The sequence below is a fragment of the Chionomys nivalis genome, chromosome 3, assembly GCF_950005125.1.
Source record: "Chionomys nivalis chromosome 3, mChiNiv1.1, whole genome shotgun sequence".
NCBI classification, from domain to species: domain Eukaryota; kingdom Metazoa; phylum Chordata; class Mammalia; order Rodentia; family Cricetidae; genus Chionomys; species Chionomys nivalis.
Window position 1 is genome coordinate 70,508,971 of NC_080088.1, and position 14,989 is coordinate 70,523,959.

The window sequence follows — 14,989 nt, forward strand, 5'->3', positions numbered from 1 at the left end:
CAACCAGGAACCTGGAGGCAGGAAGTGAAGCAGAGGTCATGTAGGAACACTATTGCTTGCTTGCTTGCTCAGCCTGATTTTTTATACACCCAGGACCACCTGCCCAGGTGATGCCTAGCATCACCCAAAGTGGGCTGGACTATCCTTGTTAATCACTGATCAAGAAAATGCCCAACAGACTTGCCTATGGGAATCTGATGAAGGCGGTCTCTCCTTTGACTCTTCTCTTCCCAGATGAGCCCTGCTTATGCCATCTTATTGCTGCTGAACAAATGACCACAACCTTAGTACCTCAGTGCAGACTTACCACCTTGTAGTTCTAGAGGTCAGATGTCCAAAGTCATCCTTGCTAAGCTAACATCATGTTAACGGGCAGGACAGTGAAAGGGCTCGGCTAGTAAAAGTACCTGCAGCCGAGCCTGACATGAGTTCAATCTCCAGAACTCCCAGAACACATGTGATGGACAGAGAAAACTGACTCCAAAAAGTTCTCCTCTGACCTCTACATGTGTCCTGTGGCATAATGTGTACGTACACACACACACACACACACAGGAGAGAGAGAGAGAGAGAGAGAGAGAGAGAGAGAGAGAGAGAGAGAGAGGTGTACACACACGCACACACACTAAAAATGTGTATGACTAAAACTTACATTCATATGATGGCAGGCTCCAAGGAAGGGCCCATTTCTCTACCTGCCTGAGGTTTCAGACAGAAGCTCACCTCTGTTTTCTTTCTTTCTTTCTTTCTTTCTTTCTTTCTTTCTTTCTTTCTTTCTTTCTTTCTTTCTTTTGTGAACCCTTCCTTCATTTTTGAAACACATCATTCCAACCTGTGCTTCTATCCTCAAATCTCTCCTGGTGTTGATCCTGTTGCCTCCCACTTACTAGGACATGTATTTCTCAGATTTCCCTTGCTTTGATAAAATATCTGAGAGTTAAGTTCCTTCAGGAAGGACATAGTTGAGTTCCATCTTGCAGGCATTAGCATGGTTACTTGACTCTGTTGTTTTGGGACCTGTGCCGAGGCAGACTATCATGGAGGTTAGTGTGCAGGAAGAAGGAAGATGCTCACCTCACGGAAATCAGGAACAGAAGGGAAAGGATGAATGACTCAGGATGGTTACAAGAACATGCCCTAGCAATCCACACCCTCAAAGCCCATGTCATAGACAGAAGTTTCTGTCCCACCAGCAACTCCCAAATAAATACACTGAGGTTTATATTAATTATAAACACTCAACTGATAGATTAGGCTTGTTATTAACAAGCTCTTCCAACTTAACCCATTTCCATTCGTCTATGTGATGCCCCAAGGCTCATAGCTTTGATCTCTATCCTATTTTGTGTGTCCAACACATTCTGTTTCTGACTGGCGACTCCCAAGACTCTGCCTTCTTTACCCAACAGCCTTTGTTTGGTTGTCACACCTATACTTCTTGTCTGGCCAACTACCAGTCAGTTCTTTTATTATCCAATGAAAGCAATACACATTTATAGGATACAGAAGGATTATTCCATAGCATTCCCCCCTTTTCATCTAATTAAAAAGGAAGATTTTAACCTTAACATAGCAAAATTATATATAATAAAAAAGTTATTAAATAAGAATTACAGTTGCAATATCTTGTCCAGTTGTATTATACAAATTTAGAGAAAATACTCTTATTATTTATCTTATCTTTGTGAGTCTAAAGTTTTATACCTAATATACCTTTTATCATAACTAAGGAAAACTTTAACTATGACTATCTAGTCTTCAACTCCATCAAAGACCCCAGAAAGGTGAAATGTTACCTAATGACAGGGACATCTGGCTGTCTGGGTGGTCACCCTTGGTTCTTCTGTGACATTGGGGCATCCATCTTCAGCCTGAAGGCCTAGATATATGATAGACTTTTCTGTGACACAGAAATTTTGAAGGACTGTCCTGCCTTGTCTTTTCAAAGTTTGGTAGTTGCTTTCTTTTCCTCCTGGTCTAATTTGGACAGAATACTATCAGCAATTGAGGCAATGGCAGTTTCTTTGTCCAAATGGCTAGCTTTTCCTATAAAGATAATAAACTCCATATAGAGTTATTTTAATGCTAATTATCTTCTCTGAAGTGAACCGGAGCTGCCAGAGGATGTGTCTCACTTGTAGAGTAAAAGGGACAACTGGAGCAGGAAACAACCAATCACTGAGCACCCTGAGTCTGAACTCAGAGCCAGTGAAAGAAACACACCCTGGATTTGAGCCCTGAGCCAGGGAAAGGAACATCTTTATCCTTGAACCCAGAATCAAAGAAACATGCCCTGACTCTGAAACTAGTGTCAAAGAAACACATTTTGTCCCTATGATCAGAGTCAGTGGGGAAAAAAAAATGTCCTGATTCTAAGATTAGAGTCAAAAAGCTAAAAAGGATCAGTGAAAGAAACAGTTTGGCCATGAAATCAGATCCATCTCTGCCCCTGACCAACTAAACTAACCAATTCTTGAGCACGGTAAAACTAACCAACCCCTCTTCTTCCTGGGGAAAAGTCTGCCCCTAAAAAGCCCTATATAGGCCTCACTGCCCATTCAGTTAAGGGTCACCATTTATCCCTCCCTGACAGGGGCAGCTACTCTCTTGGACTCCTCCTTCCCAAATAAATCTCTTTCTCAAAAGAGTCTTAGGTGACTATCTTCATTCACCAGTGCAGAATAGAGGAACCTGCCTGGGACGTCCCTTAGGGCACTGAGCTGGAAAACCTTGTTAAGATGCTCCGTTAGGGGGACTGAGCAAGGCAGAGCAGAACAGAAGAACCTTGCTAGAATGCTCTTTAAGGGGAGGGTGAGCAAGGTCAAGCAGAAAAAGTAACAATTTTTCACCAGAAGTGGAGGAGATTGCTACATTTCTGCAGGGGCTTCCCTTATAGCAGAGGGTTACCAAAAGAAGTAACATCTTGGGCTGGAGAAGAAGCAGATAGCTATGCTAGGACGTTCTCTTAAGGGAACAGAGCAGAGCAAAGCTGTAGCAGCTCTACAGGAGAAGAGCATGGTTGCTATATCCTGCCGGGAGACCTTCTCCCACCACACCCCAGCTTCAGGTAGCCTGGCTTCCACCTTTCTTCCAGGGCTGAGCTTTTGTGGCTTTAGGTAGCCTGATTTCCCTGTAGTCAAGACAACTGTCCTCCAAGGCTGAGCAGTCCTATTGCAGCTCCAGAGCTGTCCTATGGGTCTCTACCCCTTCTGAGCTGAGCTGTCCTATGTGGCTTCAGCCTCCAGTCCTACTGGGTCTCTACCCCTCCAGAACTGTTTATTGTGGCTCTATCCCTCCAGACTGTCTGTCCTATTACAGCTCTAAGTATATCCTGGCTTCCTGATAAGTCAGGATATCTCTGCAACTCTACACCTGTAACACTTTCCTGTCAAGACTGTCAAGAAAAGTCTTATGCTATTTTAAATGTCATATTCTGTAGGTCTTTGAAGTGTTTGAAGACCAACTATTTATCTAAATATATCTGTTTAACCTTGAAAACATGCCTAATATGATTATAAATTTGATTCTTATAGATGACTAATAACTAGTATTTCTTAATTATGCATTATATTTTTAAATGAGTTGTATAGGTATGAGTTGTATAGATATATCTTAAACAAAAACAGAAACATACATACAGTATAACAAAATTAACTTTAAATGTATATTAATAGACTAAAATATATACCAATGTAAAATATTTAAGACTAGTCTTTTTAGTTTAAAAATAGATTCAATAATCTACCCTTTTATCCTATCACTTATATACCCCCTCTTTTTCCTTTCAGAACAAGATCCCTAAATCAAATCTCCTTTGTTCAGCTTTTTTTCTGACTATTACCAATAACAATTTATAACCAATCCCTTTAAATAATAATAAACATTCATAATTCATATTTTGGGGATGTGGGCTTTGTTTCCTCTAGACTGCTTCCCATTGTCTGGGGCTGCTGGTATCTTTAGAGGACCCTTGAGAAAAATCAAGATAATTGTTAGGTCTGGGCTGGAGTATTCTATAAGGCTGAATCATCTGTCAGCAGCCTTGAAGTTGTTTTGAATGCTGGATCACTTGGGCCATTCATTTTCATTGGTGTCTGGTTTCTTTGCTCTGAAAATACATAAACTTTTAAAGGTAACATACATACCTGCATTAATACAAGTATAGATTGTGCATTGTACATAAGTCAGCCAAAGATGATTTTTTGGTTATGTATTTGAGTATATATATCACAGGTCTTGTCATTCTTCTAGGTTTATTTCTCTATGTCTGTAGTCAGAATTTCAGGGGGTCTTCCTCAACCAAACCTGATCATCTTTAACCTGGAATGATTCCACATTTTCTGTGAAAATAAAAGCATCACCTCTCCCCCAAAGTAACACACATTTTGACTTAAATTTTGAACTCAACACATTTTTAAAATATATAGGTTATGTTTTATTTAGCAGTTTTTATAATCCAGTGTCCCTTGGCAGCTAAAATATTTAAAGACAACACAAACAGTAACATACAGAATTCAGACTTTCTTTGTATGTCCTGTCTTTGCGTAGCTTTTTCTTTTATATTACTTTACCCACTTTTAAAGCACTTTATTATTTTAAAACTATATATTTATTTTTTTATGACTCTCTATACCTTCTCTTATCTCTCTTAATCCTATGTATATTTTTAAACACACTGTAACCTGTTTAGAGGTTTTTTTTTTTCTATCTGAATCTGTCTTTACTGTGTATCTGTGATTTTTTTTCTGACCTCATGAGACGAATCTTAAAATACGTCAGGTGTAGCTTAGTTTAGTGCACGGTGGCTGGCTCTTCCCACAGGCAGCTGCCAAGAGCCACTTTTCTGTATATGACTGTGCTCATAGCCAGCCTGAGAGACTGCAGGAACCTGCCACTCAGCTCATCTCAGGGTGCGCTGGCAGCTCAAGGTTGCAGGCAGCGGCCAGGAGATGTGACCCTGTACCACAGCTAGCATGAGAGACATGAAACTAGATAGATGCCTTTGGCTCTGTGTCTGTGTGTTTAGAACCTTTTGGTAAAGCTTTCTCAGGTCTTATGTGGAAATTCTGGCCCCATGTTGGAATGCCATTTGTAGGCAAAGTTTCTATCCTGCCAGCAACCCCCAAATAAACACACTGAGGCGTATATTAAATATAAACGCTCGACTGATAGCTCAGGCTTGTTACTATCTCTTACAACTTAATCTATTTCTATTAATCTATGTGCTGCCCCAGGGCTCGTGACTTTTACTTCTATTTTGTGTTTCTGACTTGTTCTCATCTGGCTGGCAACTCCCACAATGCTGCCCTTCTGCATCCCAGCATCCTTAGCTTGGTTGTCACACCCATACTGGCTACCTGCCAGTCAGTTCTTTTATTAACCAATGAGAGTACTGCATATTTACAGTGCACAAGAAGGATCAGTTCACAGCACCACGCCCTAAACTTCACATGCCCTTCCATAGCACCGTCACCCAGAGGCCAAGCCTTCAAGGTTAATCTTCTGATGGACCTTGACTGAAAAGATGAACAGAAGGACCTTTTGTTATTCAACCTGAGAACGCAAGACAATTTACCCCAAGATCTTTTAATTTTATCATGTCTCCAAAATCCATTCTTCAAAATACAATAGCACAGTCACAAGTTCTAGAGGGTAGGGTAAGGGCGGTTTTGGTGGGGGGAGCATTATTCGGTCTATCACAGCACATTTACAATAATACTCATGACCTCGTCAAGATTTAATCAATATAGCTTGATAACAATAAGTGAGCAAGCAAATACAGACGGTTCAGTGACTTAGTAAGAATTTGTTTTAAACTCCATTATGTATATGTCATGTTCTAGGTTATTTTCAGAGCCCGTCCAGGACACCAGGTTTATTTTACATACTTGGCCTTTCTTGATCTCAAATCAAGTCATTGTCATGTTAAAATGACATCCATTTTATGGATAACTCTAGAATTAAAACAAGACGATAAGTCTATTACAGAAAGATTAGACGAAAAAGGATAATTGCTCCAAGAGACAAAGCCGCAAAAAGCCCTGTGATATTGGGCTCTCTGTGTTCCTGAGCATGCACATTTTCAGAATGTGTGCTTGTAGGCTGAGATAAAAAATTGGGACTCTGTGGTGGGGGTGAACTGTGGCTCTTTGCTGGGGAAGAACCGAGACTCTGTGGTGGGAATGAACTGTGGCTCTTTGTTGAGAAAGAACTGTGGCTCTGTGGTGGGAAAGAACAATGGCTCTTTGGTGGGGAAGAACCGTGGCTCTTTGGTGAGGAAGAACCGTGGGTCTGGGGTGGGAAAGAACTGCAGCTCTTTGGTGGAGGAGATGGGGATTTGAGTGGCTTTGCTTTGTATGCACACCCTCCATGGGGGTCCAGAGTGCATGCCTCACAATTGGCTCTGTCATGGGGTCCATCCAAAAGCACCCTCTCATTTGAAGTTGATGTTATTTTCTTGAGGCCATGTCCATAGTATTTCTGCACAATATAACTAACCAGCTTCTCCAGAATTCTTTGGATGCTCTCTGCAGAGAACTCAGGATTCTCAAATTTAGCCATAGAACACTTCTGGCACCTCTGAGCAAAGATCCTCATGAGCACCCGGCCCTGAAGTTTCCTAGGCTCGTAGTACATGTGGCACAGGATCTTCACTTGGGCAGAAGTCCAGTGTCTGTTGCATATGGAACACTGGAACCTGTAGGCAGAACAAAGAAGCCCACGGTATCCTCAGCTCAGGTCTGAGAGACAATGGTCAGCTAAGGAGCTCTAGGAATCCCTTTCATACGGTATTGAATGACCTGGTCACAGAAAAGCAAGAACAAGGGACACTGTGTTTTAAATGCTTTCCTGTTACTACTGAGCCTACATCTTTGATAGTAAAAGCCTCTCTGGTAGTCTTAAAAAGAAGAGAATTTGCAGGGAGTCAGCAGTGCACGCCTTTAATCTCAGACCTAGGAGGGCAGAGGCAGGCAGATTTGTGTTCGAGGCCAGCCTGGTCTACAAAGTGAGTTCGAGGAGTGTCTGGGCTGTTACACACACACACACACACACACACACACACACACACAAAGAGAATTGTTATTATGTGCATAAAACGTTCTTCACGATGACATAAAACTTCTATAAACTACCTATCGAGAGGCAGGCAATACTGCTGCCTTTCAGTGTTGGTGCCCTTCCTCTGTAGGTCATTCCTCACAGGTACTGTAAGAAAAACGAATAATAAAATGTACACACAACTTGGGATATACAAAGCAAGTGGGGGAGGGTTCTTTCCTCAGCCGAGGCCATGCAAACCAACCTTGTTCATCTACCTACTACAGCGCGTACCTCTACTGAGCAACATCTTAGGGACAGATTAGAATGTGTGGAAATGTATGCCCGAGGCTCATAAGGGGTAGGGCACACTGGGCTTGAGATAGGGCAAGGGTGAGCAAGCAGCAGCACAGATGAGGAGGTAGGAAAGAATTGCGGGCCCTAGAGGCCCTGGAAAAGGCCCTAGAGTTCTAGAGACAGGGGTTTAGCTTCCCAGGCCAGCCATTCTTACTCTCCTGACAAGGTAAGGAAAACTGTTCCCTACAACCTGGAACTTGACTGGGACCGCAGGGAGGGCAGCCAATAAAGAAAGGGTGTTCCTCAGACACTCGGGCCTGGCTTTTAGCTTTCTCTCTTTTTATCCACAGGCTTTCTGTAAAACAATGTGCAGTATGGCTGCTTGTATTTAGTTGACTCTTAGGAACTAGCCCTGAGCAGAGGTCAGGCAAGGAGTCTTAATGTAGCCTGAAGGGACTGGTCAGTGTTAATATAGGAGACTCCCTCAAAATTTGATTCTCCCTCCCCTCCCCAGCCCTCCATTTTTCAATTCCAGCTTCCTGCAGGAAATGCCACGCTGGGAGTGGAAAGGGCCCGCCCTAGAACTTCTGGCCCCTGAGTTAGATATTTGTGTCTCCAGAGACTGTCAAATCTCACAGATTCCACAACTAAATCTATGAGTTAGAATAGCAATAATGGCCCATTAAGAGCAAGCTCCTTTTTGTCAAGAGCATAGAATCTCTGGTCTGGGAAGATACATAACATTTCAGTTGGATCAGCCAAGCAGCCAAGCTAATTGACCAACCACCCCTAAGAAGATGGGTTTCCCTTAAGCCATGCTGTTGGGGTTATCTCCTGGAGCTGCCCTCCAAACCCCACCCCTGAGAAAGCCCGCCAAGAGTCAGCCCCTCCCCTGGGCTACTCGGGTTATTTAATGCATGCAGGCTATTTAAGACCTGGTTGTCATATTTGCCATGTGATTCCTCCCTGCTTTCCCAAGAGTCGCCCAGTAGTTGCTTTGCTCTACTCTGTTTAATAAACCTGGATTTATTAATTCAGCTTGATTGGCTTATTACATGGGCAGCAGAGGATGTCCAATGACTAGGGATTCAGTACTTATCACATGCTAGAGGGATAACGTGGGATATCCTTTTAATGATATTGTAATTTCCTTCCCAGAATTCCTGCTCCTTATGGCCGCAGCTTACAAAACCCAGCTCAGCAACTCTCCTTGTCTGGCTTCACGAGTCTGTTCACTTTTCTGAATTACTCAGGCTAACATAACTTTCCCTTTTCTCCTTGCCACCTCGGTCCTAAGCATGCTTTCTGCGACACTGACCTTGCTTACTTGTTCTCTTTATGTCCCACCCCTGCCGTGTGGCCATCTACCACGGCACAGCTCTGCGGCAACTTTACTCATAGGGTAGGACCTTCTGCCCCTTCTTCATTCCCCTCCCCCAGCCAGCCACTGAGATTTATAGCTTGCCTACCCAATGGCTTTACTTTGAAACAAATAAAATGGCCCTCAAGCTTCCATTTGAGTGTCCTGTCCGTTTTAAGATTCTTTTACTGAAGAAATTAAGAACCCCAAGAAAGATGCTTACTTCCCCTGGTGTCATCAAGCACCTATAGAGGGGACCCCCAACATTTCTGGTAACATGCTCATTCCGATTCTGTCTCATTGTTTCTATAAATGCCAACACTGCTGCATGGAAGACAGAGACAGGTTAAGAACAGCCCTGACCCCCATTTGGACCCAAATTGTAGATAAATCTATTTCTCCATCGTAAGTATTTTACTATGTTTTCTCTTGATAAGAGCGGTAAGCAGCTGGATCCAAGGCCAGGCCTGTTCTAGCTGGAGATTCAATAAAAAGAGAGAAGGTTGGAACAATTTGGAGGTACTCTCCACAGACTGCAGAACTATTATAGTAAGTAGACCTGGTAGGACAGAAAGACTTCCTGCGTTAAACAAGGTGGAGGGTTGACGTCTAGGGGCCCCCAACCAGCCCCGTGACCACAGAAGACTGGGGGACCCACCCAGTCACATTTGTTCTCCCCCCCTTTTTTTTTGTAAGAGCAGATTGGCAGTGGCTATTCTGTGCTGAGTGGGACCTTCAGGAGGACCAACAATCTGCCCAACCCCCACTCACCAGCCAACTCCTGCCTGCTGGTACTGCCTCCATCCCATGGTCAAGTCATCCGGCAAAATATTCTTATCCAGCTGCAAGGTCCACTTGGCCCTGGGTTTCTCCTCCTGAATCAGCTCTTGAAACATCTGCTCCCAGGTACTGGGATCTGAGAATGACATTTGAGGTGAACGCTGAGGTCTATGCATAGTGAGCAGCTTGCTGTCTTGCTCAATTCTGGCAAAGAGAGAGAGAGAAAAAAAAGAGAGAACAGTTTCGTTTTCTGGTTCTCCGTTGACTTTCAGTTTCCATTTCCTGCCTTTGGCTTTTGATTTCCAAGGTGCACAGAACCATTCCTCATTAGAAAGGCAGAAGGCAGCAGAGAGCTGCTACCGTGTGCAGAGGCCAAGCTGAACTGCCCCAGCAGCGAGCTCTGTTTGCCGGCTAGGGACTGGTGTGTGGGGATTTTTCGTTCATTTTTTTTTCCTCTTTTTAAAGTTTGATTGTAAACAAAGCACTAATGTGGGAACTGAAGTAAAGGACGCCTAGTAACTGAGACACAGTGCTTGCTCCAACAGATGCTAGTGGCCTGGTAGAGATCCGGGGAGAGCTGTAGGGGGTTGTGGCCCCAATCACCTGATGGCCCTAATTAAATCCGCAGGCAAGTTCCTAGCAGGGGAATTTTCCCGGGGTATGAAACATTAAATATGAGTGTTCTCTACCAAACACCATAAACCTTGTTGTTTGCAACAAAAAGAATTCAAAGCTTTTTGCCCCCTCCACCTTTATACAAATATCTTAACAACCTCCCACCCAGTAAAGTCTTTGTTTATACCAAGGTCCTGATGCATTGTGGGAGCATAAGTAAATTAAATGGCTGACCCCATCCTGATTTCCTTTCTTCCCTTCACCCAGGTTCTTTTTACAGCAGCTAAACTTTAAACTCTGATGTCAGACCCCAGCCAATGGGGTAAAGTCAGTCTCTACCAGAGTTAGATTCAAAACCAACTGTGCTTCCTGCCCTGGTGTGTTCGAGGTCCATAGAACACCCTCTTGATCAGGACTAATGTTTGCTTTGTCTGGACACTAAAATGTGAGTCTCGCTCTCTTTTCTTGTTACCCCAAGCTTCTTTCTAACACTGGTATTTTGCAAGCAACATGCCAAGGCCTGGCAATCCTTGCCCAAAGTTACAGGTAAGTAAGCAGGACCTGCGGTGTCTGCACCCACCTCACTGCCTGGAGAGAAGCAGTGGAGGCTTGCTGTGGCCTGGCACAGGGTACCAGAGCCAGAGGACAGGAATCAAGCCCCAATTTGGCATTCTGAGCTAGGGATTCTCCTGTGCCCTGAGGATCAGACTAGGAGACCAAGATGAACAGATTATTACTCACCTGAGAGGCATCCCAGTGAGGCGGCCACAGCAAACCCTTTGTGACAGGTGTTCGGCAGACTGTACAAAGTTAAGGGCCGGTAGGTACAAGGAGGTGTCTGTGGGAGAAATACAAAGCTGGTAAACCACAGTGGTATTTATAGACTCACCAAACCAGGAAAGAAACCGGCCCCTGGTCCTCTGGACTGCAGAAGCCAGCTTCAAATATATGCACTGCGTTCCTCTACCAGCTCTTAGTATCCCCAATTTTTCTAGGACCTTGTTTGTCCTCGGGTTTGTGAGTCCATGAAAACTGCTGTGGCTTACAAGTCTGGTGAGGACCGCTACCTGGAAGTCAGCCAGCTGCCTCTGCAGACTGCAAAGTTAGAAAGAGGCAGACTGTGTGGAGTTCTGTCTCTGACATTTAGAAAAAGGACTTTTGATGCTTTTGAAGCCTTGGGTTTGCACCTCAACTTCTCCTTTCATATGGAAAATATCCATCAGGGAACACAGGAGCCCTGGTAGCGGCTTCTCTCACAGACAGAGCAGTGAATTGATGTTTGGGGGCTGGTGGAGCTCAGGGATTGAACTAGATCTTTTAAAGCAATGCCTAAATTCCAGACCAGAAACTTAGTTCCCCTGAAGTCTAGTCAAATGGAAAAGATATGAGAAGCAGGACACGCCATCCTTAGAACCCCATTACTTTGTCTATTTGGAAACAGAACCCACCTATCATCAAGAGCTTTCTAAACATTAATGTGACTTTATTGGGAGCCAGAATTGTATATTCTATCATGTAACTCTCTTGTTTATAACATAGGAAAGCACCTATATCTACACAAAGAACATGGGGAATTCTGGGAACTTGGAATACATTCCGTCTAGAATGCTAGAGCTAAACAACCCTTAAGAATCGGTTTGTTCTATTGTGTTCTCCTTTTTGTTTTAAGATTTACATTTTTAACAATGCTGTCATTAACTCTTTGAGGATTTTCATACAGTAAACTTTAATCACACTCATCCCCCTTCGCAACCCCTCTCGCGTCTCCCATCTCCCTAGTGTTAAAAATAAACTCAGGCTGTCAAAGAAAAAAAAAAGAGACCACCCATTCCAACAGAAGTGTCTGGAAAAGCGCTTTGCTCTTGATAAAGAGGGTGTGCCCTAAAGAGCGAACAGACAGGTAGGAAGGAAGTACACATGGCTTTCTACTTAACTCAAGTAGAGATTGAGTCTTTTCCCCCAGGGACTGAGATACAGCATCACAGTCTTATCTGATTGGCTAATCTGAAACGAATTGCACACAGGAGATGAAGGAGGAGGGGTGGGAAGAAAAGGGGTTCTTATTCTAAGGGGGGAAAAAAAGTCACTGCTCCAGGCCATCAAATTCTTTGAATGCAGCAGGGGCCTTTATATGAACAGAATTTACCAGGTGTTTTATAGGGCCTACTGTTTTTGTCTAGAAATACTTGCTAGTGTTTGTAGACACATTCTCAGAAGGGATAGAAGGCTACCCTACTTGAATAGAGACACCTCTAATAATTCCTAATAAACCTCTTCAGGAAATAATTCCTAGTTTTGGATTTCCCCTAGCTTTGGAGTCCAATAATGGCCCAGCCTTCAATTCCAGAGTGTCTCAAAATCTGACAAAGGTATTAAATATTAACTAGAAATTATATTGAGCTTATAGGCTACAGAGCTTAGGACAGATAGAGAGGATGAATAGAACTCTTAAGGAAATTGACCAAATTAGTCACAGAACCTGGCAAAAATTGGGCCAACCTCCTCCCCTTTGTCCTGTTCAGGACCCAGTGTGCTCTGTACTGGGAGAGGCTTACACCATTTGAGTTATGTTTGGGAAATACTTCCCATCCTCCCCAAATCCTGAGATATTTCCCAGCAGCCATTTCTAATCATTCCCTTCTCAAGTCAGAGCTGGTTTTGCAAGGAGCTCACCCCAGTAGGGCTTTGACTGGACTGAGAAAGGAACCCTGCCATCTCCCGCCTCCAAACCTTCCTACCACTTCCAGCCAGAAAACTTGATTTGGATAAGGATGATCCCTGTGTGGAAGGGGTCCTACCTAGTTCTTCTTACCATGCCAACTGCGGTGAAAGTGGTTGTCATTCCCCGGTGTAACATGAGGGCCTACTTGTTGGGGCTTCTGTCCTGCCTGGTTCCCACAGTCATTAGGTCCCAAAGAAATCACACAGAGTCTGCATTACTTATAAACTGATTGGCCCATTAGGTCAGGCTTCTTATTAGCTCATAAACTTATATTAATCCATTATTCTTATCTATGTTAGCCACATGGCTCAGTACCTTTATCAGCAGGACAGGTCACATCCTGCTTCTTTGGTGATTTGGGTAGGTCTGGGGAAAGAGCTTCCTTCTTCCCAGAATACTCCTGTTCTCATTGCACCGCCTCTACTTCCTGTCTGGTTGTCCCACCTATACTTCCTGCCTGACTAGTGGCCAATCAGCATTTATTTAAAATGTCATTGACAGAATACAAAATTGTCCCCCACCACCCCGGATTCATCACCCCAATTAAAAAGAAAAAACATGAACTCAGACACCTTAAAGATAAGACTGACCAGAATTTACTAACTTGGATACACAATCTTCATCCACCCCAAACCTGGACATGGGACCACAGAAAAGCTGGGGATGGGAAACTTTCAGGTGGACCTCTGCTCCCTTATGCTCCTTCCAGGGATGAAGCAGTGGGGGTCTAGTGGACGGACAGTGTTATGGAATATGAGTTTAAGATGTGTCACATTTGTTTATGCTGTGGGACATTTGTTTAATGATGCAAAGACGTGTTACATTCTTTTATGTTGCATTTGGTTTTTTTTATTTTATTTTATTTATTTTTTATTTTTATTTACTTATTTATTTATTAAAGATTTCTGCCTTCTCCCCGCCACCACCTCCCATTTCCCTCCCCCTCCCCTATCAAGTCCCCCTCCCTCATCATCCCTAAGAGTAATCCGGGTTCCCTGCCCTGTGGGAAGTCCAAGGACCACCCAGCCCCATCCAGGTCTAATAAGGTGAGCATCCAAACTGCCTAGGCTCCCACAAAGCCAGTACGTGCAGTAGGATCAAAAACCCATTGCCATTGTTCTTGAGTTCTCAGTGGTCCTCATTGTCTATTATGTTCAGCAAGTCCGGTTTTATCCCATGCTTTTTCAGACCCAGGCCAGCTGGCCTTGGTGAGTTCCTGATAGAACATCTCCATTGTCTCAGTGTTTGGTTTCTAGCCATGAATAGGGGACGTTGAGCCTATTATGCGTGATCCTAGAGAAGCTAATTAAGAAGGTGAACCCAAAGAAAAACATTTAGGCAATGAAAGGAGACAGAGACAAAGACCCACATTGGAGCACCGGACTGAAATCTCAAGGTCCAAATCAAGAGCAGGAGACAGAGCACGAGCAAGGAACTATGTTGCATTTGTTTAATCCTGTAAAACTGTGTTGCTTTGCCTGCCTAAAGCACCTGATTGATCGGATAAAGAGCTGAATGGACAACAGTGAGGCAGGAGGGGAAACAGGTGGGGCTGAGAGGTACAGAGAATAAATAGGAAGAGGAGAATAAGAGATGGGGCAAGAAAAGGGGCCAGTCACACAGCCACACAGCCAGTCACAGAATAAAAAGGGAAAAAAATGTATATAGAATAAACAAGTGTAAAAGCCCAGAGACAAAAGGTATATGGGATCCAGTTAAGTTAAGAAAAGCTGGCTAGAAACAAGCCAAGCTAAGGCCAGGCGATCATAAGTAAGAACAGGTCTCCATGTGTTTATTTGGGAGCTGGGTGGCAGGCCCCTGCTGTGGGACAATGGTCACTCGTATTATTTTTAATAAAATGCTGATTTTTATTAGTATCCAGTAGCCAGGCAGGAAGTATAGGCAGGGCACCAGGCAGGAAGTAGAGGCGGGGCAAACAAGAACAGAAGAAATCTGGGAAGAGGAAAGCTCAGTCTGAAGCCATCACCCAGACACAGAGGGAGCAAGATGTGACTGCCTCGTGGAATAAGGCACCGAGCCACGTGGCTAACACAGACAAGAATAATGAACTAATATAAAATGTAAGAGTTAGTAAGAAATGCCTGAGATACTAGGTCAACTATTTTGTAATTAATGTAGACCTCTGTGTATTTCTTTGGGGCTGAATGACTGAAGGA

General features: G+C 43.6%; 1 protein-coding gene across 1 annotated transcript; it reads right to left on the reverse strand.

Moving 5' to 3' along the window:
* Positions 1-5,024: 5,024 nt before the first annotated feature.
* Positions 5,025-9,725, reverse strand: Rtp4 (receptor transporter protein 4). The gene is made up of 2 exons (XM_057765400.1): positions 9,467-9,725; positions 5,025-6,697 (listed from the first exon to the last, which is right to left on the reverse strand). The coding sequence occupies exons 1-2, from the start codon at positions 9,649-9,651 to the stop codon at positions 5,983-5,985; spliced, it is 900 nt and encodes a 299-aa protein (XP_057621383.1). The 5' UTR covers positions 9,652-9,725; the 3' UTR covers positions 5,025-5,982.
* Between the last annotated feature and the right edge of the window lie 5,264 nt (positions 9,726-14,989).